This window comes from Alexandromys fortis, unplaced genomic scaffold, assembly GCF_014885135.2.
Source record: "Alexandromys fortis isolate MF-2015 unplaced genomic scaffold, M_Fortis_MF-2015_v1.1 scaffold_184, whole genome shotgun sequence".
Taxonomy (NCBI): domain Eukaryota; kingdom Metazoa; phylum Chordata; class Mammalia; order Rodentia; family Cricetidae; genus Alexandromys; species Alexandromys fortis.
The window spans coordinates 2,969,240-2,995,227 of record NW_026068125.1 but is presented as its reverse complement, the minus strand read 5'-3'; the positions used below and the strand labels follow the sequence as shown (position 1 = coordinate 2,995,227).

The 25,988-nt window shown below is 35.6% G+C and overlaps 2 protein-coding genes across 6 annotated transcripts in view; one reads left to right on the top strand and one right to left on the bottom strand.

Moving 5' to 3' along the window:
* The window catches only part of Hltf (helicase like transcription factor), a 63,389-nt gene extending 48,514 nt beyond the window's left edge, over positions 1-14,875 (top strand). For both annotated transcript variants that reach the window (XM_050125726.1, XM_050125727.1), the window contains 7 exons: positions 4,495-4,619; positions 5,399-5,577; positions 6,980-7,105; positions 7,498-7,610; positions 7,999-8,179; positions 12,407-12,487; positions 14,583-14,875. In XM_050125726.1, the coding sequence (XP_049981683.1) occupies positions 4,495-4,619; positions 5,399-5,577; positions 6,980-7,105; positions 7,498-7,610; positions 7,999-8,179; positions 12,407-12,487; positions 14,583-14,735 (958 nt within the window). In that variant the 3' untranslated portion in view covers positions 14,736-14,875. The remainder of the gene's footprint in view (positions 1-4,494; positions 4,620-5,398; positions 5,578-6,979; positions 7,106-7,497; positions 7,611-7,998; positions 8,180-12,406; positions 12,488-14,582) is intronic.
* A 3,863-nt stretch (positions 14,876-18,738) lies between these two features.
* Gyg1 (glycogenin 1) overlaps positions 18,739-25,988 on the bottom strand; it is a 30,860-nt gene continuing 23,610 nt past the window's right edge. For 3 of the 4 annotated variants that reach the window (XM_050125754.1, XM_050125753.1, XM_050125755.1), the window contains 2 exons: positions 21,864-22,083; positions 18,739-19,530 (listed from right to left, as the gene is read on the bottom strand). In XM_050125754.1, coding sequence (XP_049981711.1) covers positions 19,357-19,530; positions 21,864-22,083 — 394 coding nt within the window. In that variant the 3' untranslated portion in view covers positions 18,739-19,356. The remainder of the gene's footprint in view (positions 19,531-21,863; positions 22,084-25,988) is intronic. The other variant, XM_050125756.1, reaches the window with a different exon arrangement.

The window sequence follows — 25,988 nt, the reverse complement described above, 5'->3', positions numbered from 1 at the left end:
TTTTGGGATCGCTTATGTATATTATCATATCATCTGCAAATAGTGAAAGTTTGACTTCTTCCTTTTCATTTTGTATTGCCTTTATCTCCTTTTGTTGTCTTATTGCTCAGCTAGAACTTCAAGTACTACATTGAGAAGATATTGAGAGAGTGAACAGCCTTGTCTTGTTCCTGAGTTTAGTAGAATTGCTTGAGTTTCTATCCATTTAATTTGATGTTGGCTGTTAGCTTTTTGCATATTGCTTTTATAATGTTTAGATACATCCGTTTATCCCTGGTCTCTCCAAGACCTTTATCATGAAGGGGCATTGGATTTTACCTAATGCTTTTTTGGCATCTAATAAAATGATCATTTTTTTCTTTCAGTTTGTTTATATGGTGGATTACATTGATAGATTTTTACATGTTGAACTTTCCCTGCATTTCTGGGATAAAGCCAACTTGATCATGGTAGATGTTTCTTTTTTCTTTCTTTCTTTCTTTTTTTTTTTTTTTTTTTTGATGTGTTCTTGGAATCAGTTTGCCAGGATTTTATTGAGTATTTTTACATCAATGGTTATGAGGAAAATAGTCTGTAATTCTCTTTCGTAGTTGGGTCTTTGTGTGGTTTGGATTTCAAGGTAACTATAGCCTCATAAAAAGAGTTTGGCAATGTTCCTTCTGTTCCTATTCGTGTGGAACAATTTGAGGAATATATGTATGTAGCGCGCGGAGATGTAGCGCACACCATGGCGCTGTCATGTCAGGGGCACAGAGCCTGGGCACCATTTGCTGTTCCATGTCAAACTTGACAACTTGTGCGCAACTTGACAGCCAACGTGGGGAGTCTTTCGATCTGGCCATCCGATCTGGCCAATCATAATTTAAGTACTATCACTCCATTCTGGCCTGAGCCATTGGGTTGATGACACGTCAGGGCTTTGTCTGGCACCGTATATATTCTTCTGCTTCACGGGGACGGGGTCTTTTGCCTCTCTACAACCTCAAGTGTAAGTGCTCCAATAAAGTGTGTTCTGAGAAGAATCCTGTTGCAGTTGTCTCTTCTGCTGGCAGGAGCGGCGTGCTGCATATGTATTAGCTCTTACTTGAAGTTCCAGTAGGATTCTGCACTGAAACCATAGGACCCTGGCCTTCTTTTGGTTGGGAGACATTTGATGAATGCTTCTATTTCTTTAGGGGTAATAGGTCCATTTAAATTTCTCATCTGTCCTTTATTTAATTTTGTTATGTGGTAACTATCCAGAAAAATCATACATTTCTTTTAGATTTTCCTATTTTGTTTAGTACACGTTTTTGAAGTATGACATAATGATTCTCTGAATTTCTGAAGTGTCTGTTGTTATGTCCCCCTTTTCATTTGTTTTGTTAATTGGGGTGTTCTCTCTCTGCCTTTTGATTAGTTTGGATAAGGGTTTATGTATCTTGTTGATTATACTTAAAGATCTAGCTCCTTTTTAATAGTTTCTTTGTAATGTTTTCTTTGTTTCTATTTTATTGATTTCACCCCACAATTTGATTAGTTCCTGTTATCTACTCCTCCTGGGTGAGTTTGCATCTTTTTGTTCTAGACCTTTCAGGTGTGCTGTTATGTTGTTAGTGTGAGATTTCCCCAATTTCTTTATGTGGACACTTAGTGCTATGAACTTTCCTCTGCTATGAACTTTCCTCTGCTTCCATAGTGTCCCATAGGTTTGGGTACGTTTGCCTTCATTTTCATTGAATTCTAGGAAGTCTTTAATTCCTTTCTTTATTTCTTCCTTGACCAAAGAGTGGTTCAGTTAAGCACTGTTTAATTTCCATGTGTTTGTGGGCTTTCTTAAATCAGTGTTTTTGTTGACTTCTAACTTTAAACCATGGTGATCCAATGAGATACAGGGTGTTATTCCAATTTTTTTTTATATCTATTGATGTTTGCTTTGTTAACTGAGTAGGTGGTCAGTTTTAGATGAGGTTCCATGAGGTGCTGAGAAGTTATATTATTTTGTGTTTGCGTAAAATGTTCTATAGTTAAGTCCATTTGAGTCATGCCATCTGTTCTATTATTTCTCTGTTAAGTTCCTTTCTGGCAGTCCTATCCAGTGGTGAGAGTGGGGTGTGGAAGTCTTCTAATATTAGTGTGTAGAGTTTGATGTGTGATTTAAGATTTAGTAATGTTTCTTTTACAAATGTGGGTGCTCCTGTATTTGGGAGATAGATGTTCAGTATTGAGATGTCTTCTTAATGAATTTTTCCTGTGATGAGTATGGCGTTCCTTTTCTACCTCTTTTGATTGATTTTAATTTCAAGTCTATTTTGATAGATATTAGGATAGCTACATCGTCTTGTTTCTTAGGTCCATTTGATTGGATAATTTTCTTTTTCCAACCCTTTACTCTGAGGTAAGTCTGTCTTTGAGGTCGAGATGTATTTCTTATATGCAGCAAAAGGATAGATCCTTTATTTATTTATTTATTTATTTATTTATTTATTTTGTGTACAATATTCTGTCTGTGTGTATGTCTGCAGGCCAGAAGAGGGCACCAGACCTCATTCCAGATGGTTGTGAGCCACCATGTGGTTGCCGGCAATTGAACTCAGGTCCTTTGGAAGAGCAGGCAATGCTCTTAACCGCTGAGCCATCTCTCTAGCCCCTGGATCCTATTTTTATATCCATTCTCTTAGCCTGTTTCTTTTTATAGGTGACTTGAGTCCATTGATATTAAGGTATATCAAAGCAACAGTCACCAAGAATACAGAACTGGGCTTTTTGGTGGTTGGTTTTTCTTTGTTGGAGATTCTCTGAGAGGGTGAGGTTTGGAGAGAGAGGAATGGGGCTTTTGCAGGAGTTAACTGGAAGGAAGTTCAAATTGAATAATAAATAGCACCATTTAAATCTTTGGATTCTATGTATGTACTCTACCTTGTACATACCTTTAAAAATTTTTTGCTCTATTTTTAGTTTTTTGTTTTATTTTCTGTGTCTTTTAAATGTCTTTCATCTACTCTTTATTGGTATTGATTTATTTATGATTCTTCATAACTAATTTTTGTTTTTTCAGTCCCTTTCCTTTCATTTGTCCTTGTCAGTAGGTTTAATGTGTCATGATTTGAATTAAAAATGCCCCCATAGGCAATAGGGTGGTGTGGCTTTGTTGGAGTAGGTGTGGCCTTGCTGGAGGAAGTGTGTCACTGTGGAGGTAGGCATTGAGGTCTCAGATGCTCAAGCCAGGTCCAGTGTTGAATGGAGAGAGGGATCTCTTTGTTCTGTCCTGCCTAGCTAACTTACACCCGAAATAATCACACAGAAATTGCATTCATTAAAACACTGTCTGGCTCATTAGATATAACTTCTTATTGGCTAATTTTTACATCTTAATTTAACCCATTTTCATTAATCTGTTTATTGTCACCTGACCATGGTTTACCAGCATCTGTCCCAGGCAGGAGATCCATTGCGTCTGCCACACTGCCCTTTTTTCCAGCATTTAGTTTGGCCTACTCCACCTATCTAAGTTCTGCCCTATCAAAAGGTCAAGGCAGTTTTTTTATTCAACCAATGAAAGCAACACATAAACAGAAGAACCTCCTACACCAGCCCAGTGTGGCACTCTCTTCCTTTTGTCTGCTGATCCAAATATAGAACTGTCAGCTACCTTTCCAGCACTATGTCTGCCTGCATGCCACCATGCGTTCTGCCACAATAGACTAAACCTCTGAACTGTAAGTCAGCCCCAATTAAATATTCATAGATTCTCTTCACAGTAATGGAAACCCTAACTAAGACATAGTGTGACTCTGGCTTCCTTTTCTTTGTTATAATCACGTTTGTGTTGGATCTCTGGTGTTGACATACTACATCTTGTAAAATCTCTTTACCTTTGCCATGAACTCATTGTTTGCTGGGACTTGTTCCATTGATGATCTTAAATCATGGTGTTGCTCACAGTCCTAATTTTTATTTTTTCTGTGGTTGTAATTTTTTCCATTGAGTTTTCTTTTACTGCCTCCTTTGTGCTATGCTGGTATTCAATATTTGATTATCTTGAGTTTTTTCTGGAATAGCTGTTTGTCCAGATACATAAAGGTCTTAGCTATGTCCTAGGCCATGAAACAATACCCAGTTTTTTTATTCATAAGATTAGTGTGAATCCTTCTAGGTTTTATTGATGTTTATACAACAGAGATCAGAAAGCATTAAAATTGCTTATAAAATTGAGGATTGTGCTACAGCCTCCCTTCCTGTGTGTGTGTGTGTGTGTGTGTGTGTGTGTATGTGTAAATTGTACTAGAAAGTTCAGTCACCATGCATACACCCTATTTCTGTTTTCACATGAGAGGTACGGATTTCTCTTCATTGTGTATACACCTCTTACTTTGAAGAAACAGGTGAGGAATGTAGTCAATGCTTATTGATATTTTCATAACTGATTTTTTTCTTGGTTTCATAAAGGATGGGGTGGCTTTTGATTTTGTCCTCATTCAGAGATACTGACAATGCTTGACATTTCATCTCTAGGTATTTTACTGACGGTACTGTCCTTGCGCACTATGCAGATGTCTTGGGTCTTCTGCTTAGGTTGAGGCAGATTTGTTGTCATGCTCATCTTCTTACAAATGGCGTATCTTCGAGTGGTCCCTCTGGTAAGGAAATGTGATTGGTTCATAACATTACATTTGCTAAATATTTCACTGAGAAGGACAGATTTTTATATGACTTGAATTTGGTCTGTTACTTTGCTATGCCTGGCTTTAATTAAGATTTTTAAAAATTACACCTTTATTTTATGTGTTTGTATATGAATATGCATGGGTGCATGGATGCATATATGGAGGTCAGAGGACAACTTGCAAGAATCAGTTCTTTCTATACCATGTGGGTCCTGGGATTGAGTTCATGTTGTCAAGCATGGTGGCAGATGTCTTTACCTGCTCAGTTTTCTTTCTGACTCCAAAAATTTTTTTATGAATGAAAGAAAGTGTGATGTCTTTGCAGGATTTCCAGATTATTCAAACTGGTTCTTTCTCATATGTTGCTAGTGTATCAGATATTATTTTATGCTTGTGTGATGTGAGATTGCATCTTCTGAATTTTTCTTAGAATTCCAAATATATGACATGTTTTGCAAATGCTAGAATAAAGATTAAAGACAATTAAGCAAAGTTCTTTATATAAGAGAAACTAGGCCAGGCAGTGATGGCACACACCTTTAATCCCAGTACTCAGGAGGTAGAGGCAGGCAGATATCTGTGAGTTCGAGGTTAGCCTAGTCTACAAGAGCTAGTTCCAGGATAGGCCCCAAAGCTACAGAAAAACCCTGTCTTAAAAAAAAAAAAAAGAAAGAAAATAAGAGGAACTATTCTAGTTACATTACAAAGTTTGTTCTACATGAATTTTTGAGCCTCTTTTTTTTTTCTTCTAGGAAATGATACACCTGAAGAACTGAGAAAGATGTTAATAAGGAAGATGAGGTTAATTCTGAGCTCTGGTTCAGATGAAGAATGTGCAATTTGCCTGGATTCATTAACATTTCCTGTGATAACACATTGTGCACATGTGTTTTGTAAACCTTGTATTTGCCAGGTCATTCAGAATGAGCAGGTGAGTTTTTTGCTCAGTATGGAGTCAGTGTTTGATAGAGTGATACAACTTTCTTTGCTGTGATGAAAACCCAACCTAGTTCAGGGAATGATAATGTGTTCTAATTTGAATTTAATATTGCACCTTTCACAGTTAATTATTTATGTTGTAATAGGTGATGTATTTATCATAAATTAAAAGTCATTACTTTTTGGGGGTACTACCTTTTAGTCAGTAAATTTCAGATCCTTGTGCTCAATTAAATACATTAATAAAATGAGACAGTGAATTTAAGTTTATAGTAGCCATACATTTTAAAAAGTAAAAAGTAACATGTTTATTTTAATTTAAAGTAAACTATTTGTTATATTTTTTCTTAAACTAATTTCAAAATCTGGTGATCACCCTAATCTGGCTTAGGGACCTGTCTCAGGGATCTGATTGACACATACAGCTCTTTGCCCTGTTGAACAAAATAGGGCTAGATTCTTTTGAGGACAATGTTGGAAACTGAATGACACCTTAAGCAATCTTTCAGCTAATGCAAATTAAAAGTTTTTCAAATTGATGTATACCATGCATTTGGAAAAATGCACAAATTACCATTTTAAGCTTGACTAAGAAGTAAACATAGCTGTATAAACTACTACTCGCACTTACTTTCCCCCTAGTCATTTATCTTCTCCTCCTAAAAGGTGGTTTTTTTAAATAGATTTTTAATGTATAAATTTTTGTATCTTTTTGATTTGCAGTGATTTTGAGTATCTAGTTAAGATGTAATCTCATTTTATTAGATCTTGCTGTGAGTGTACTGTAGCATTTTAGTACTATGGAGGTCTCAAGCTATTACAAGCTTTGTAAACTAGTTTTATAAACTCTTACAGTGGTTCTCAACCTTTGTAATGCTGCAACCCTTTAATACAGTTCCATATGTTATGGTGACCCCCAACCATAACATTATTTCATTGCTACTTTATAACTGTAATTTCGGTAGTGTTGTGAATTGTAATGTAAATATCTGATTTGCCAAACATGGTCACAACCCAGATTGAGAACCACTGAATTAAGGACTTTTTCTTTTGGAGAACTGCATGCGTGTTTACTGTATTATAGTTATGTTCAAGAAATTATTCATCACATTTTATTTAGCAGCAAATGATAATCAGTGCTCTGAGCTTCTGCCATTAGTCAGGATGGCACTCTTTTGCTCTGTCCTTTATATATGTCTCTTACAACAAGAAGACATGTTTGTATGTTTGGAGTTCAGGTACAGGTTGATCCCAAGTAGACGTATGTGACAAAAAGCCTGAATAAAATTAACCATAAGGAATGTAGAACTTTCCATACAATACAGAAAATTTAGAAAATTTGTATCTCTATCCTTATGACAAGTGTGGTTCACTCTTTGTTCTTTTGTATATAGCCACATGCTAAATGCCCTTTATGCAGAAATAATATACACGGAGATAATTTATTGGAATGTCCTCCAGAAGAATCGGCATGTGACAGTGAGAAAAAATCCAATATGGAATGGACGTCCAGTTCAAAGGTAAAGTACCCGTGTGCAAATGTTCTGTTATTTCATATTTAATGAGGGAATATCATATAATTAAAATAGTTATTCTAATTCTGCTTTAAGCCTGTCATTGGATATTATTTTGTTGCTACTGACTTGTGTTTATATTTTGTGTTAAACTTAAGTTAGAAAAGAAAGGGATTTGGATTATTATGGTATTTTTTCAGTCTCTATTCTTTTCCTTTGCCTTTTAGTTAGAGTATATAAAAACCCTTTCAAAGTTGGAATTCCTTCAGTAAATGCTGCATTATGTGAACCTGATTAAAATTAGTGTTTGCTAATAATAAATTTTAAAAACTACAATATTTGGACTTATCTTACCAATGGAGATGGAATCTAATGGATACAATATTTTTTTTTTCTAGATCAATGCTCTAATGCATGCTTTGATTGAATTACGGACAAAGAACCCCAACATAAAAAGTTTGGTTGTTTCTCAGTTTACCACTTTCCTGTCTTTAATAGAAACACCACTTAAGTAAGTTTAAGTGTTTTTTACTTCACATAGGAGGATTTTGCTCATGTGTAAAATCAAGGTTTTAATGTTTTACCAGGTTTAGTCATTTCATCTTTTTTAAATGATATTTAATGTAACCACAGAACTTCTCCTGTATATAATCTATTAAGTCCCAAATTAATCAGGAAGTAATTGACTTATTATTTGATAGATGGCTAGATGCATAGTATTGCTTTATTGAGAAATGAAGGAAGGAATGAAAGTGTAGTTCCTGGGAAAGTGCTTGGGTTTGACTGGCCTTTTACCACATTGATTTAATTAGGGAAGAATTTGGTGTAACTAAAATGTGTTCACTATTTCATACTTTTTATAGTATAGTATTACCTATCTGTTCTTTTTTCCCTATTAGAGCCTCAGGATTCATGTTTACTCGTTTAGATGGTTCCATGACTCAAAAGAAAAGAGTTGAATCAATTCAGTGTTTTCAAACTACAGAAGCAGGATCTCCCACCATAATGCTGCTGTCCTTAAAAGCAGGTGGAGTTGGCTTGAATCTTTGTGCAGCTTCTCGGGTGTTCTTAATGGATCCAGTAAGTACTTATACAGACTTTGCAGAATGTTATCCCCCACTTCCATCTCCAAACAAAAACAAAAAGAAAGAGAAAGAAACAAAACCTGTTTGGTAGATGCCTTTGTAGTTACAATAAATTGTGATAAAGGTAACATTATCCTCATTTGCAGTTGAGGAAACTGGTGTACAGAAAAGTAAACAGAATTAAACAATGTACCCAGTATCATACAGTACTCTGTAAGTCAGATTCTGTGTTCTTAAGTACTAGTCTGTGCATTTCTTCTCTTCTGAATACATAAAACATGCCTGGGAAAGTGCCCTTAAGATTCCGTAAGCAGCAAATTAATAAGTTCTCACTTAGTGTTGTATGATAGCGACATTGGGAATCTGACTGTGAATCAGACAGTGGCTCCTATTGTGGTGCTGCCTCTAACTTGCCTAAACATTAGGTCAAATGCAGTTTTAAACCTCTCTCTTCTGAGACTTAGGAGTTCCTGGAGGAGACTTAAAATGTATATTTTATACATGTATTCTAGCTGATTCAGGTTCAGCTGTCCATCAATATGTTCTGGGTAAGTTTTACTAGCTGACAGTGGTTGTATAATTCAGGCTGTAGAGATGAGAGACACAATTTACTCTGCACTTTTTTCGCAAAGACAAATAATCTGAGGTTGCATACATATAGGAGTGTATTTTTCAGAATGTACAGAATGGACTCTTTAGATATAAGCACCATAGACTGGTTTTAATTTCTAATTTGCTCAGTATGCTATGTGGGCCAGGCAGTCCTGTATAATTTCTATGCATTGATACATTTATGATTTTGGCTTGCTTCTTGAAATAGCAGATTTATAAAATGGTAGCATGTAGACATTTTACTAAGATAAGAATATTAGTTATTCTGGTAAGGCTTCCTAGCTTGACTTTTTTTTTTTTTTTAACTGTTTCCTTTTAGAGGATAACCTTCCCAGAGTCGTGTTGTACCCACTTCCATGGGTACAAATTACGGGTAGCAGTGGTGAATATTTCCTTAGTGCTGTGGTCAAATCCAAAGTTAAAATTTATGGTTATTGTTTTAGAAATCTTGTATGCTATGTTATACTAACTAATTCAGGTATAATCCTTTAATCCCTGCACTTGGGAGGCAGAGGCAGGCGGATCTCTGAGTTCAAGACCAGCCTGGTTTACAGAGAGAGTTCCAGGACAGGCTACCAAGCTACAGAGAAACCCTGTTTCAAAAAAACAAAAAACAAAACAAAACAAAAAACAACAAAAGTTTATTTTTAGAACAGAGTATAAAATTGTTTTTCTTAAGTTGGCCACTGAAGTTATGGTTTAAAAAAAGTGTCACAATGTTTTATAACTTTTGTAGTAGATTGATTTTTACTGAACTTGCCACACTTTTCAATGTCATTTCTAACTTAAAAGCAAAAGCTAACCCCCAGAAAAATAAGATTCAACAACAAAAACTTGAAAATTTTTTACCTATTCATAGAGCATTCTCTAAATGTTGGAGTAATATTTAAATGGACATCATGAGTTACCTCCTTAATCATTACATGTGAGAATGGGTGCTGTATGATTTATATTGTGAGATAATTTAGATCTCTTTTTTAAACTACATTTGTATTTCCAGCTTATCATTGTTCCTAAAATAAAATACAGGCAATAGAAAAAATTGATTTCATCTCTTAGTATAATAACTTAAAAATATCTGTGAAATACAAGTAATTCATAAAGTTTTTAGAAAATTTTAGCTGATATATCCTGAAATCAAACTCCTATACTGGAAAATATATTACTTAAGTCATCAGCAAATTGACAGAAAAGGTATTTTTTTTTTTAGTCCCCAGGGAATTTAGAAGAAAATGATACCTTAAACATGACCTCCTCTACATATGATTGTTTCTATTTTCAGCTAGTACTTACTGTGTTTCTTTACCCCCAAATACTGTTTTCAGGTTTCTGTGTCATGTGTTTTGGTATGTGCCTGTGTAAGTGAGTATGTAGACCAGGGAATGATGTTGGCTGTCTTTTTCTTATTGCTGTCCATGCTACTCTCTCAAGATGGGATCTGTCATTGAACCTGAAAGTTGCATTTTGTCCAGGCTTGATGACCAGTGAGCTAGAATCTACTTGTCTCTGTCCCCCATCATTGATCCAGGCACTTGGAGTCATGCCCAGCTTCTCTGTGGATGCTGGGGATTTCAACCCAGGTCCTCATGTTTCCACAGCAAGTTATCATACCACTGAGCCACTCCTAGCTCTTGCTTTCATTTTTAACAATCTTCAAATTTAACTTTTTTGTAACTTTTATTATTTATATTTATATGTGTCTGTCTTAAGTGTGCATAGCAGGTACCTGAGGCATCCAGGCAGAAAGCTTCAGATACTCTGGAGCTGGACTTAATGGTGGTTTTGGAATGTCTGAATGGGGTGTTGAAAACTGCATTCCAATCATCTGAAAGAGCAGCAAGCACTTCAACCATTGACCTATCTCTCCAGTCCTCAAATTTAATCTTTCTATTTTGAGACAGGGTGAAGCTTGCTCTATAGGTCTTGAACTCATAGAGAGCTGCCTGCCTCTACCTCTAAAGTGCTGGAATCAAGGGTTTGTGCCACTGTGAGGAGCAATATACTGGTTATCTTGACAGCAATGTCTTTTTTTTGAAATTATAATATATATTATATATAATACATAAATTATACACATCACATAATTATATATAATTATGATTATATCAATATCATATAATTATATATGATAATTATGATATATTTTAATATATTATATATAATATCATTGCTTCTTTCCTTTTCCTTCCTCTAAACCTCATGTACCTTGCTCTCTTTTCAATTCATGGCCAACTTCATTAATTGTTTTATAAACATATATGTATGTGTATATTCCTAAGTGCATAAATACAATCTTCTCAGTCTGTATAATGTCATTTGGGTGTGTGTTTTCAGGGATTACAGTTTGGTACTAGATAATCCGTTGCTGTGCTCTTCCCTGAGGAAGACTATTTTTCCCACTCTCAGAATACAAAGTACTGTAGTCCTTTGTGTCTGGTTGGGACCTCTTGGTCTTTCCTCATACATATTAGCATGTCAGAAGCTATACCCATAAAGTCTCACCAACATGACTACCTCTATCATTTTGAAGCCATTTGGCTGCTACTGAAGAACTCTGTAGCTGGGTGTTCTTATTGCTTTATTTCATCATTTTTTCAGCCTTGGAGAGAACTCATGTACTTTTATGTTTCAGTTTTGAAGTTCAGGTGATTCCACATACATATGTTTGCATTCACAAGTCTGAGAGCTTTTAGGACTTTTGACTACCCTTGAAACTTTTTGTATTTGTGTTTCATCAGTGGGAAAAGAAAACCTGCAAAGACACTTTTTCATATGGTGGCCATTTAAGCTATCTGAGAGAATGTATAAAATCACAAGGTGTTCTGATTAGCTGGCAGAGCATTATGTTGCTGCCCCCATGCCTGTCAGGCCTTTGTTGGGCACAAGTTGGACATCCCTTTTTGAGATGCTCTAAACTTGGATCTGTTCGAGGACTGACTCAAACCTAAGAATGTTTTGGACTTTGGGTTTTTGGTTTATGGATCTATGCAAACATTATGAAAAATCTGAAAAATTGAATATTAAAACACACGGGCCTTAAACATTTCAGATAAGATGGTGTAGGAGGTCCTTCTGTCAGTTGTGTTGCTTTCATTTGGTTAATAAACTGCCTTGGCCTAGTTGATAGTGCAGATTTAGGTAGGTGGGGAAAATTAAACAGAATGCTAGGAGGAAGAAGGCAGGGTCAGAGAGCTGCCATGGAGCCACCAGAGTCTTTCCCGGTAAGCCATTGCCACGTGGCGATATACAGATTAATAGAAATGGATTAAATCAAGATGTGAGAGTTAGCCAGTAAGAGGATAGAGCTAATGGGCCAAGCAGTGATTTAATTAATACAATTTCTGTGTGGTTATTTCGGGGCTAAGCTAGCCAGGCGGCTGGGATGAACAAGCAGTCCACCGTCTCTGCCACAATAAGATGCTAAAGTACTGCTTAAGTTAATGGAATGCAGTAGATGGGGAAAAGACTACCTGTTTTCATAGTGGTTGGGAAATAGCTTTCTTCCAGGTACGTTTGTAATCTGTGTTTGAATTGAATTAGAAAAAGATGAATACAGCATAGTGAGATGAATGACTGGTGCATAGCAGTAATCATATGGTCATCTCCCTAGGCCTGGAACCCTGCTGCAGAAGATCAGTGCTTTGACAGATGCCATCGGCTTGGCCAGAAGCAAGAGGTTATCATTACAAAAGTGAGTTTTTAAAGCTACCTATTTTAAGATTATGTTTGCGTTTTGAAACTAACACAGGTATATATATTACCATGATTGAAGTAGGATTGTGGAGAAAACATAAAACTCACCCTGCTTCCTACTTCATGGTTTCACACATGGTCAAAGGTACATACATTCTTGTCATGTATATATCTCAACATAAAAAAAAAAACTGAAGAAAATTGGATAATGCTTTATCATTTATAATATATTCTTTCCCCTTAAACATGCATTGAAGATTTACTCTCTATATCCATTTAGAGCGACACTTTCTTTCTGGGGTAATATGTACACAGTTTACCATTCCAGTTGTTATTTTAAACACAGAGTTCTTTGCATTAGGAATACTCTACGATGTGCAATAACCATCACCATCCATCTACAGAAATTCTCTGTTGTACCTAACAGAATCTTTCTATATTCACTTTGTACTCCTTTACACTTCCCCTTGCTCGCCATTACCCAGCCACTCAAAAGTGCCATTCTGCTTGATATCTGTGATTCTTATTCTTCTTTAACACCTGCAGACAGATATCATAAATAAACAGTCTTAAGCTTTGTAAAAACATCAGTGTTGCCTTCAGAGGTGCTGTGCATACATATTTGTGCACATATACCAGTATTTCTTCAGGGTAGATTCACAAAATTATACTTGTGGATTTAGAATTGCTATTTAAATAACTTGAAGTAGCCTTCAGTATGAGCCATGTAATGCCAAATAGGGCAGGCAGGTTGGCCAGTGAATCCTAGAAACTTGCCTGCTACCTCCCCAACATTCAGATTTTTAGCATATTGTTCCATACCTGACTTTTTAAATGTGGGTTGTGCACTTTGGCTTATGTTCTTCTGACTGAGTCTACAAAGTTAGATATCTGATAAAAAGTTCTCTTTAATGTTCATTGTGAAAATTTCATTAGTTATCACTATTATTATTGATAATAGTACACTATTATATTCCACTTGGTGAATATTGAATAGGATTTATTAAATTTATAATTCCTTTGATAACTCTCATCATTAGGAATAAGAAATCTTTCTGGACACATATTAAATGCAAATCTAGTTTTTAAAATATATTTCAGTAAAGTTCTTTAATACATCTTCTTTTGTTATTGCAGTAACTAGGACATTTTACATTAAAGTGTTTGTTAGGAATACTTTATTACTTCACACCAAACACTTTTTTAGGAAGTGTCTAGTAGAGATCTTGACTAAGACTTGGACATGCCTTTTATTCCTAGGTGAAGATTTTATTACTTTTAAGATTTTTATCAGAAATGTTGAATTTTATCAAGTTTCTTAATTATCTCTTGCCATATTGGCACATACTTTCTCATGTACATAAAGACTTTCATTGTGGAAACTTCATTTGACTCTTAATATAATGCTGAATTAAATCTGATATTATTCTAGCTAGAGGAATACCTATATAATTTGTGTTATTTTTCTCACGTAGTGATGTGGGGAGTGGTATAACTTCTGTCATTTTAGCCATTTTCTTTGTACAATAAAATGACATTGAATGAGAAAGGGAAGCCATGCTTAGCTCCTACAAATGTTTTAAATATCCTCATTGCATATTGAGAAAGGAAGAGAAAAAAGTTATATATATATTTTAATGTGAAATAATAAAATATTCCTATAATACACTGTAAAATTCCTAGTTTCTGCAAGAAGAAAAAAAAAGCTGACCTTAAATAATAATATTTGAGCAGGGAGGGAGCAGAGAAAAATGTAGAGCTCAATGAAAATCAATTAAAAAATAATTGTAGAAAAAGCAATAAGTTCATTGTAAACTGACCTGAAGGATATATATGTATATACACACAAGGCACACACATAAGTACATATGCATATATAATCTTTTGACTTTTAAATGTGGGTATTGCTGAAATACATTCTTTTAAAGTGGTATGTTTATTCCTTATGACTTTAGTGGGCAGTGTTGTTAGCATGTTAATCCTTTGTGCAGCTCAGGAATAGTCTAATGTTTTTTTAAAGAGTATAAAAAAAACCCCTTTATTTTGTTACCTGAAAAGTTCTTAACCAACTTCATTCATTTTTCTTCTTGAAGTTCATTGTAAAGGATTCCATCGAAGAAAATATGTTGAAAATACAAAACACAAAACGAGAACTTGCAGCTGGTGCTTTTGGAACTAAAAAACCAGATGCTAATGAATTGAAGCAAGCTAAAATAAATGAAATCAGAACTTTAGTTGATTTATAATTTGTATGACTTTTGTAAGGTCGGGTTGAACAGATGCCTCAGTTTTACACATGACAAATACAGATTTAAGAATGAGGTATTGAATATATTCTTTCTATATGGAGCATTTTTTCTATTAATAAAGTGGTATTACTGACATATCTCTTCTATATATGAATCTTTTTTTAAAATGGTAACTTTAAATAGCAATAAGTTCCATTGCAAAATGGCCTGAAGGAGGTTTTCATAGAAGTTCTTTTGGTCTCCAAGTTTTCCTAATGCCTTTGCTAAGTATTTTCCTACATCTTTTCTGTATTCCACATCTTCATACTGAAGTGTGGTCATAGCTTATACTTTTGACCATAACGTTAGTTTTTCTTTGATGGAAATATTAGGTTTTTCACCAAAGTCTTTAATTGGTGATTCAGTGGGTCTACCATCCTTGTAAATTATTAACAAGTATGTATACAGACTATAAGAAAGATTTTATTGGATGTTCAAAAGCTATAGTTATATCCATAACCAAACCTTAAATGGAAGACCAAAGTTCAAGGGAGCAAGTTAATTGCAATTCTTATAGCTTCATTGAATTATAATTTATATGTGGTTTGCAGAATGTCTTTAGAAAAAAATAGGGACCTCATCAAAGTTGTGTGTTCATTTTAATGAAGTGGTGCTCCATTCATTATTTAAATGTAGTCATAGATCACAAGCTGTAAATAGTCTTGTAGAGGTGAGAAAACCAGTTTTGTTCAAAACAAAACCGGTTTGTTTTGAAAACTTAAATAACTTGATTTAAATAGATACTTCTATAAATTGTTTTTACTTATGTAGGGCTTTTGGAAATAACTTCATAAATTTTCATAAAACAGAAGACTACTATTATATGTGAGAGGTGTGATAATTAGAATGGAAGTTGGCTGGATGACCAAAAGTCATTTCAGCCCTTAAAGACATCTCAATCCTGAATTTTGTAAAAATGGCTTTGTGTGTTTTAAATCAGAATTTAATTTTGGAATTTCACTAACTGATCCATACATTTTTCTTACCCCTTTTGCTAATAAGAAAACTTACTAGTTGCCACAGAATTATAGATGACGTTGAGTCATCTTAAACAAATAAGCAGTCAGGTTATATAATTAGTCATTTTATTTTCCTGTGGATTCTTTAAAATCCAGTTAAGAGATTACTAAGAAATTCTTTATGGTTTATGGTACAGACTGAAAAATATCTGAGATTTTACTTGTGCTACAAGAGACATAACTGAAAGAGATGATAGGTACCCTTCTAAGGTGTATGGCATATCGCTCACCCACTACCTGTTATTGCTCCAAGGGAACAGAATTAGCCAGCAAGACTCTTCCTAGTTCCATTTCTCATAGTAACAGGTGAGGTAGGCATGGTTTTCAGGAAAACATTTCTATCAGGGTGTAAGTGGACTGGCCTGCTAGGGTTAGGAGCCCCATGGGAGATTTCCCACCTTGTAAGACTACAAATCCAGTCTCATTACATATGGAATTATGGTTCTGTAGTACCCACACAGTAAAATTAAGTATAAACTGTCTCTGGCCCAAACAAGAAAGAAACCCACCTTACCTATTTTAATTACAGATAAACTCAGGCTCAGAAGTGTAGGCAGTGTGCTGCTTACCCAGAAAACTACAGTGCTGTGCTTTAAAATATATTCATAGCAATCAGGTTTATCAAGTAATTTTTTAGTATATTAATTGGTATTAATAAAAAGTTAATTCAAAATGTATAAACCACTGGAATGAAAATATTTATGCTATGCTATTTTATTACTTAGAAATATACTGAAAATATTGTATTTATAATTGTTTCAAACTGGATTTTTCTTTAAATTTAAACTCAATAAAAAGCTAAAAAAAAATTGCCTTCCTTGGTGTCATCATTTAGTGACTATTTTCTTTTTTTGGTGGTGGCGCACGCCTTTAATCCCAGCACTCGGGAGGCAGAGGCAGGCGGATCTCTGTGAGTTCGAGACTAGCCTGGTCTACAAGAGCTAGTTCCAGGACAGGCTCCAAAACCACAGAGAAACCCTGTCTCGAAAAACGAAAAAAAAAAAAAAGTTCTATAAACATGTTCATTGTACATTTTTTTATTGAATCACTTAAAAGTACTGTTACTGTAATTTACTCCTCACATGTAAGTTTTGTGCAACTATTGAAATTCTCCTTCAGATCTTAGTATATATTTAAAGTTTATATAAAATACACTGATCTGAAATGCTGGGTTACATTTAATCTCCTCATTTTAAGAACAATGGGAGTTATTATAACTATGTGTAATAAATTGTAGATTTTGTCCTTGAAAACTAAACATTGAAGATTATAAATAATCCTATTTAGTTTATTACCAGTGAGTATATTGCTCACAAGGGGATATTGATGTAAGTGCATATTGATCACTTCCATAAATGTCCACCTTATATTTTGAGTTACTGCCTCTTTTATACAATCTTATTATAAAATTTTTCAGGGGTTTGTTGGTATTTTGAAAGTTGAACTGTCTGGAAACAATTTTGTAAGATTTTTTTCAATAAGGTTTACTTAAGGCATTTTTGAAAGATGAAGATGATGAAAGATGAAGCCTCCTAAAGAAATGGTAGACTACTTGGTGACACTGCAGCCATGTGGCTTGATATACCTTATACTGACTGTGCTGTGTACTGTTTCCAACTCATCGTCAACAGACTTCACTAAATACCCACTATGTAAAATCTAATCATCATATAAGCTTTTTTTTACCTTAAACCTTAACTTCTTACACTGTATTAAAAATAGACAATGAGGCCAAGTGGTGGTGGCACACGCCTTTATTCCCAGTACTCAGGAGGCAGAGGCAGGCAGATCTTTGTGAGTTTCAGGCTAGAGAAACCCTGTCCTGAAAACAAAACAAAAATAAAAATAATAATAAAGAACGACCAACAATTCAGTGCTTGATTTCCCAGAATTTGATGTTTATAAATCTTTTCTATATTAAAAAATATTTCCAGTCATATTTTTTCCTATACACCTTATTTGGATTACATATTGCTTGGCCACAAAAATAGAGGTGGTCTTCTGTTTATTTCTAGCAGACTCATAAGCCAAAAAGGAAGAGATGCATATGACTAAGCCAAATTACCTCGAAGAGGTTTGTGATTCCATTATATGATCTGACAAGTGGCAGAGTCATTTCAGTCCTTTTGGTAAATGTTTCTTTTACTAGAAGACCATAGCAACTCATCTACCAGTCTAAGTGTCTCAGATATTTTATCACTATGATAATTTAAATAAGTAAGTTAAGGATTTCTTGTTATAGCTTCTGAGTTGCTTCCTAGTCATTCTTGTCTTAAGGTATCCAAACCCTTGAGTATTCATTCAGCCACAAAGAGTATGAATGACTGATATCTACAAGATATTACAGAAAAGAAGATAAGGACCATCAAATCTTGTTTTTCCCATTCATGTTCTCTTATTTTCTTCAGCTCAATTATATGTGATACTTGTTTTGGTTATAAAAGATGATTTTCGGCCCCATGCTTCACAGCTTGCCACTCGTTGCAGCCTACACTCTATTGGTGCTGTGGTCATTGCTCTAGGGCGACTGAATGAATGCACAGATTCAGGCACCCAGAAGTCTAACAGACTTATATTTGTATTGTTTTTCTTTATAAAACACTAGAGATCACTGGGTCCACGACTGAGTCAGATAATTCTGAAAGGTTACTGAGTATAATTACTGATATGGCCTCATCATTTTAAGGTTTTAAGAGTCAAGCTCTCTGAATACTCACCAAGGATATAATTATGATAGACTAGGTACCTTTTATTTCACTTTTCTTTACTGATCATATCTGTTACCATCACTGGAGAATAGATTTAAATGTCTTAGATAATTTTTAAAGCATATACCAGTGTGAAGGTTTGTAGTTTTGAAACTGAGCAATTACACATATTTTGAAAAATTACTGAATGATTTTTTCCAAGGGTGAGGTAAAGAAGTACTTAAACAACCAAGATATGTCAATAAGTCTTTATTTATTTTATATAATGCCATCATAGGTAACCATCAGAGAGCACACTGCAATTTTCAAGTAGACAGAACTGGAAAAAAAGTGACCCTGCATGCTGCCTTCAGGGTGCATAGAAAACTGGTGAACTAACAGTAGCTGGTAGGCTTATAAATCACTCCACAGTGTTAATAAAGGCTGCTTTAGCCTGGAAATAGAATTAGCTCTCCGGCAGGCTTTGGACAACTCTAAACTGCAGGTCTAATGAAGGGAACAACAAGCAAATATGGGACAGTGTCATATCTTGTTTGAAGTGAGACAGATGGACAGTCAAGTTCTGCACCACTTGGAGAACCACTGCAATAGCTTAATGCTGGCTTTCCTTTACCATACATGTGGGCAACTGAAGAATTAAAGAATTCCCGAAAAAGTCTAGGATTAAACAGCACTTATCCATGTACTTCATAATGTCTGACTAGTTGTCACCTTTTATCCTGCCCACTTTCATCTGAGGAGGTTTGTTGAACGCCTCTAACAACTATAACAGACTTTTCAACCAGCTTCACATACTAAGTATCAGAAATGTGCCTAAGACGTGGATGTGTCCACAGGGAAATGGCAGTGCTTCTATTGTAGGTAAGTGTCAAGTTTTCTCTTGATGTTATCAAAAGAATCTGCTCCCATGTAATCAGCCTGGCCCTGTTCCCACCGTTCCTTCCTTTCTTCTGAGGACATAGAAGGCTGTGTTGTAGCTGGAGTTTCCCCAATGGACAGGTGTGACAAAGCTCCTGAGACATGCTCCTAGAAAAGAGAGTCATCAGAGGTACCTTAAGAGCTGAACTTCCAATGAACTTAAAGAATGCAATAAACAGAACATGAGAAAAGCCAAAATGAGTCATCATGCAAAAACTGAAAAGTTTTACATGAAACAAACAAACAAAAAGACAAGAATACAAGGGCCAACATGATTTTTTTTCCCCTAAAAAATGAAGACTTCTTGACTTGGTGAAAACATTGGGAGAACACAGTAATTAGGGTTAATGTTTAAGTTCTGCATACCTTTCTACAGAAGCCACAAGAGAAAGCCAGTGTATAGACCAAGTCTGAAAGCTGCAAACAGTTCAGTAAAAAGTGTAAGATGGACGGACAAGGGAACACAAATCTCAATAAATTCTTGATCCGTGTGGGCTTGGAAAGGTTGAGAACTTAAACAAAATGATTCCTCAGATACTGTGCTTCACAGAGAACTTACCCAAGAGAGAGACAGTGCACACTCAACTCATTGTTTTTATGAAGGAAAGCTAAGTGGTTTGAGGCTGTACCAAATTTTCCTGTTCAAGCTTTCATGTGGATTGCAAGTTGCATCTATTCTTGCAGCATCTGATAATTTGCTTGGTTTTAGACAACTGTTTTTGTTTCCCATCTTCACCTTTTCTTGACTTATAATTCTCAGCTCTTGTGTTGTAGAATGAAGGGGACATGCAGCAAATCTACTCTACCTTAAATTAGATTTTTATTGCATATGGCTTGCCAATCAACTAAGTGTACCGTAAAAGACAGTCCGTGCTGACAATCAAAAACCCTAAGCTGAGTTAGTACTGGAACTCTTACTGTAAGAAGAATGAATAAAAATAGGCAATGCTTTTAACAGAAAAAAAATGGTAGAATAATTTTTCTATACTTGGTACACTGGGATAAATGTTAGAACTGTGTGTAATATATTGAAACTCCCAAGATTTTAAAGGCTTTTTGCTGATGTGTAAAATTATAGATGATTATTTAATGTACTTAAACTCCAAGGAGTTTCGGTATAGGGTTTTTACTGACATGTGAAAAACCATTAATCCATGTACAGAAATGTTCTAAAGCTCCTAGGAGTTTAGGCACAGAGCAAAATCAGAGTGCAGGCAAAGCAAGAACATGGACATCAGATCAGCCTTGCCTTTGGGTGTTAAATACATGGTCAGTTTATCATTTTCTACCTCACAGCCTTTAAGAGACACGTCCCTAAGGTCAAGCTTATGGAGCTAACCAAATAGATTATTCAATTAAAAAAAATTCTTCCCTCTTCTGCAATCAAATGTTATATTTAATTATTGGCTCTAGAGATAAATTCTCATAGAGATTATAGTCTTTCAAACATGGGTTTGAGTCCTAGTTGTTACTATAACCTTTTAGGTGAGTAAAATTCCAGACTTCTTTAAGCCTTATCATTTATCTACAAAGAGGGGGGATATTAACAATAACTTTTCAGTTGAATGAACTAGTTGTATTAAGCAGAGAAGAAATTACTATGTTGCTAGCCAGTGCTGTGATTAGGTATTATGATACAGTACTGATTAAGAGTATGCTATTTATTTCTCCTTTTCTGATGCCTATATTGGATACTACCTCATTTATTGATTTGGTTTTTTTGATTTTGGTAACTTAATATGTAAAATAACATTCTTCATCTTCTTCCAATTCATCATGAAGAACAAACCTTTAAAGTACCTTTAAAATCAGAAAACATGCTAATGAAGGTGGTTATAATAAAATTTACAAGTGTCATGTCCCTTCCAGAAAGGGATCATTTCAAGATCTTATGAGAATAAAACAGGAAATTAGAATATTCCTACAGTATTTATTATTTATTATATATTTCTATTGTAATTTTCACACAAAATCCATTTTTCTAAGCAGGTAAATAAAAGATGTAGTTAAAAGTTTGAGGTTCTAAGTCGTAAATGTGATATTCTCCCCCGCCTCTCCCACCCAGTGCTGGAGATGGAAGGTAGGGCTTTCACATACTGTGTAAACATTCCCTTACTAGGCTGCATGCCTAGCCTAAGCACTCTTTCTTTGTATAGATTTACAATATTAGGAATCATCTAACCATCAGAATTCTGTAGTTACAATGTATGGATATATAGAAGAATTCTGAAAACATGTATTTATTGAAATTTCCCACACAATCTACTTCTACTTTTAGGTGCTGTTATCATTTCCAAGCTCTAAGATGGCCATAGCTTGCCCCCACATGGTCCTACCTTTACTTAAAATAATACTGAATTGCTGAATTCTATCAAAATACCAAGTTTTAAAAGTACAGCACTGAATTTCCTGAAATAAAAGTGAAAACAAACAGAACCTACCATCATTAGATAGGAAGAGGCATCTTTGACAAGGCCATAGTGTTGGAGCAGGGGTAAAACACTGGTGGTGAAGATGTCCCACCACAGGTTTAGAAACTCTGGGTGACTCACACTTGGGTCTTGAGATTCATATTTGACACTTTTTGTTTGGGAACTGTAAGTGTAATTCCATGGCTTGATTTGTCCGAGGAAGTGCACAACTTTGGCATTTGCACCAAACCTGCCGAATAAACAGGTAGAAAGGGTGAATGGATTGTGAGCATCAGCACCTTTTCTTTTTCTATATGTAGCCTCAGCTGTGCACCTTCCATCCCATGGTAGCATTTGGCAAGAAAACTATACTGTAAGAATAGGAGACACTCTGATAATGCTCATGCTCGACCTCCCAAGAGCTAAGCTCTAAGGCACACACCCTAAAGAGATGTATTTGCAATAGCAGACATCACAATGTCATAACTGCATTGCTTCTAGTCAAACTAGAAGCAGTCCATATCCATGTTTGGTGAAGTTACTGAACAGTAAGTATGCATTCTCCCCTTAATCAACAGGGAGCATGCACTTCCTACCTCATACTAACCATGGTCCATTTGATTTTATTTGGTCAATGGAAGCCAAGTGATTGTCTTGTGAATGTGTTTGTTTGTGGTTGCCCTCTCTGAGAAGTAAAAACCTCTGCCAGCAGAACCATGTTGTCTGTAGCATGCCAGTTTACAGAAGAACTGGAAACGTAGGATATCTTTGACAAATCTGTGGCCTGGCTCCAATTTCAACTGGGAATGGATGAGAGCTATCTCTTCTGACCTGCCAAAACATTAAGTAGTAAAATACTTGCTTACAGGGTAATGTAGTCTTCTGATATATGTGGAATATGTAGAGTTTGGGTATATATACATGTTGCATAATTATATCAGTGTACTCATACATTTCCTGAAGTATCATATCCCTTTGATGAAAACTTTGAAAATCCTAGCATTTTAAAAATATATAGTACATTATTACCTAAAGTTACCCTACTATGTTGTGATGTTTCTTGAGTGTCAGGTATATTAAAACCCTGCAGATTGGGGCTGGAGATGGCTTAGAGGATAAAAGCAGGTACTATTCTTGGAGAGGATGTGAGTTCAGTTCCCACAACAGATCACAACTGTTCTGTGAACATGGAAGGAAAGTAAAACTGACAAAGCTCCTCCTCAAGGTATGCTTGCTTAGTCCACCTCATGCCTTTTTTTGAAAACAGATGCATGATATCTCAAACTCTTTATTTTAAACGTAGAGTCTTTTCTTTCCATCCTTCTCTCCATCCCATCCATCTTCCCCACTCTATACTAAAATGGATAGAAATCCTAAGGTCCTAAATAAGTAACTATTATATCCCAAGCACTATGTTTGGTTTATGTCCACATGAAGCTTTTTTCCATGCATGAAGATGGGTCACATAAAAATAATCAGTGTAAGGAAGCAAGTCAGGGCCACCAGGGCCACACTGACATTAAGAGCTACAGGAATTCCAAGGCAATATAGGTAGGCTTACAAAAGAGGCTTTTGCAGGAAGTAAGGATAGGACAATACCTGAGAAAAATAGGCAGGATTCAAGTAAGCATTTTCAAATATTCCAGTGATGATGAGGGATTCTGTCTCAAGAGATCTGATACATGTGTGTGTGTGTGTGTGTGTGTGTGTGTTACAGAGGTGGTGACAGGCCCAGTCTAATCCTAACAGTAGAAACTATGCAAGAAAATTCACATAAGGAAGCATAGGTCTTATTATTTGCTACTTCTGATGCAACTTCCCTGCTTGAAGCCATAGCACTAATTTTATTTTTCTCTTATTACTCAAGCCACTAGATCTCACATACTAACATTTACATTTTCATTAACCTGTACCTCATATAAATGCCATACGTTATAACTTGGTAGCAAAGATGATTAGAATACACTAACATTAGGTAGTAACTATCCTTTCTGACCTACTTGTCCTGGCAGTTCACAGCTGTATGCCACTGGGAGTCAGCTGACACATGTTTGAAGTACATATGTTAGACTCTTTTTAGCATTTGCATCATATCTCATTTAATTTCTAAAACAACTATATAGGGAAACAAAGGCTTAAAGTTAAAGAAATTGTCAAGGCTCAGTCGCATGGCTGATGACTGAATAGGCTATCTGGTCTCAGAGCCAATGCACTTTATTAGGACGAGCTATTCTATAATACTCTCAGGATTACAAGGCACTGTTTGTTAATTTTTTAATTCCCCACCTATGGACAGCCAATCTAAGCAGAAAAAGGAATATGTCGAGTGTAGTCAAGGATTCTACAATAGAAGTAACCAGTAGGGAAATTACCTAGACTGTTACTTAGAAGGATGAAGTTTATACAAAGTTTGGGAAGAAAGGAAAAATAATGGTGTATCTTAGGTCCACAGTGGCCCACATATAGATTGTGTTCAGCATCAATCATCTAAGGCCTCCCCAGCTGCTCTCCTTATCTCAGTCTGTAAAATGGGACTTCAAGCTGCATGTGGAAAAAGAACGTAATGATCCAACCCATCCTCATAGACTCTCCAGTCCTCTGCTGTGGGCAGGAATGTGAATTCCAGTTTCAGGTCCTGCCCACAACCTCCCTGGATTCATGCTGGGGACTGTGATCTTCCTCTTAAATGTCAACAGCAATGGCATTTGGAGTTAGTATAGGCCTGCGTCTCATTGTAGTCCATATTCACAAAGCCATGTTTCCCATACTCATTAGCTAAATTACTATTACCTTTTGTAATAAAATATCCTCTTCCTTTAAAACATTTTCACTTATTCTACCCTAACAGAGGGGAAAAAACTGAATCCAATGGATAGTTGTTTTATAGACAAAGCAGTCTTAAATTCTTAATAAACTTGTTTGAAGTAGATGCTAAGATACTAGGGCAGTAGTTCTTGACCTTTCTAATGCCGAGAACCTTTAATCTCATGTTGTAGTAGCCCCCAACTATAAAATTACTTTTATTGCTCCCTCGTAACTGTAATTTTGCTACTTATGAATCATAATATTAATATCTGATATGCATGATATCTAATATGTGACACTGTGATAGGGTTCTTCAACTCCCAAGCGGGTCTACGGAGCCTGAGGTATGGGTGATACTGCCTTTCTGACCTGAGGTAATGAATTTCTTGTTACAAGAAGATAAACAGGATTGTGAAAAATAGCATGGCATAATGACCACAGTTTTTGGCAACAAAGCAATCAAAATGTAGGATTTGAGTAGCTTTCCTAAAATACTAATTGGGGAAGATTATTTAAGAGAAGACAAGAAATAGCCCCTGAAGATTGAGGAGTTTGGAGTAGAGAAAAGCATGGAAGAAGGAAGAATGGTGAAAGACCTCACTGAAAGCAGCCAATGGTTTCTGTTATGACTTCAGCTGAGGCCAACCTTATTTTGGTGCAGTACGGAGTCAGGACTTACATACTTGAGTAGTTAGATGAACTGCATATACATAATCACTATCAAAATGGATAGCAGTAGAGAGCAAGAACAAGAGAACATGTGAGAGATGGTGCCTTTGTTGGTCTGGGCCAACCTAAGGACTCGTGAAGAGTGATGGAGGCAGACGGGTGAGAAGGCAATGCTACATGGAAAGCAAACTGCAGCTCAGGAATGGAAATGAGAACAAACTTGGCAGTTGTATGTTAGACAGTCATAGCAGAGAATCTTCTTGGAAATCATGTAGGGCTATCTTGGTATGAGGAGAACTGCCTGGGTCCCACATGGGCCACAAAAGTTTAGGTGATCCTTCACCTATATTTTAGTATGCCAGCTACATAGCAGAATATCCAAGGAGGCTAAATGATTTATTTATCTGATAGTCTATTATATGAAAATAATGAGCAAAAGGTCTCAAACTCTGGTCTGGTTTTCCAAGGTTTCAATTCATCTGGATACAAGTTTCAGATAATTTTTCACGTATACATTATGGTTATGGGGGAATGACTTAGAAATCATTTCCTATCCTTTAGTCATTTGTAAAAATCCAAAAGAATCATATCAAAATGAAATAAGAGTAATAAGGTTATACATAAAAGGAAATACTGTCAGTCTTTTGAGACTTAGAGGGGTATGGGAATTTCATTCAGTAG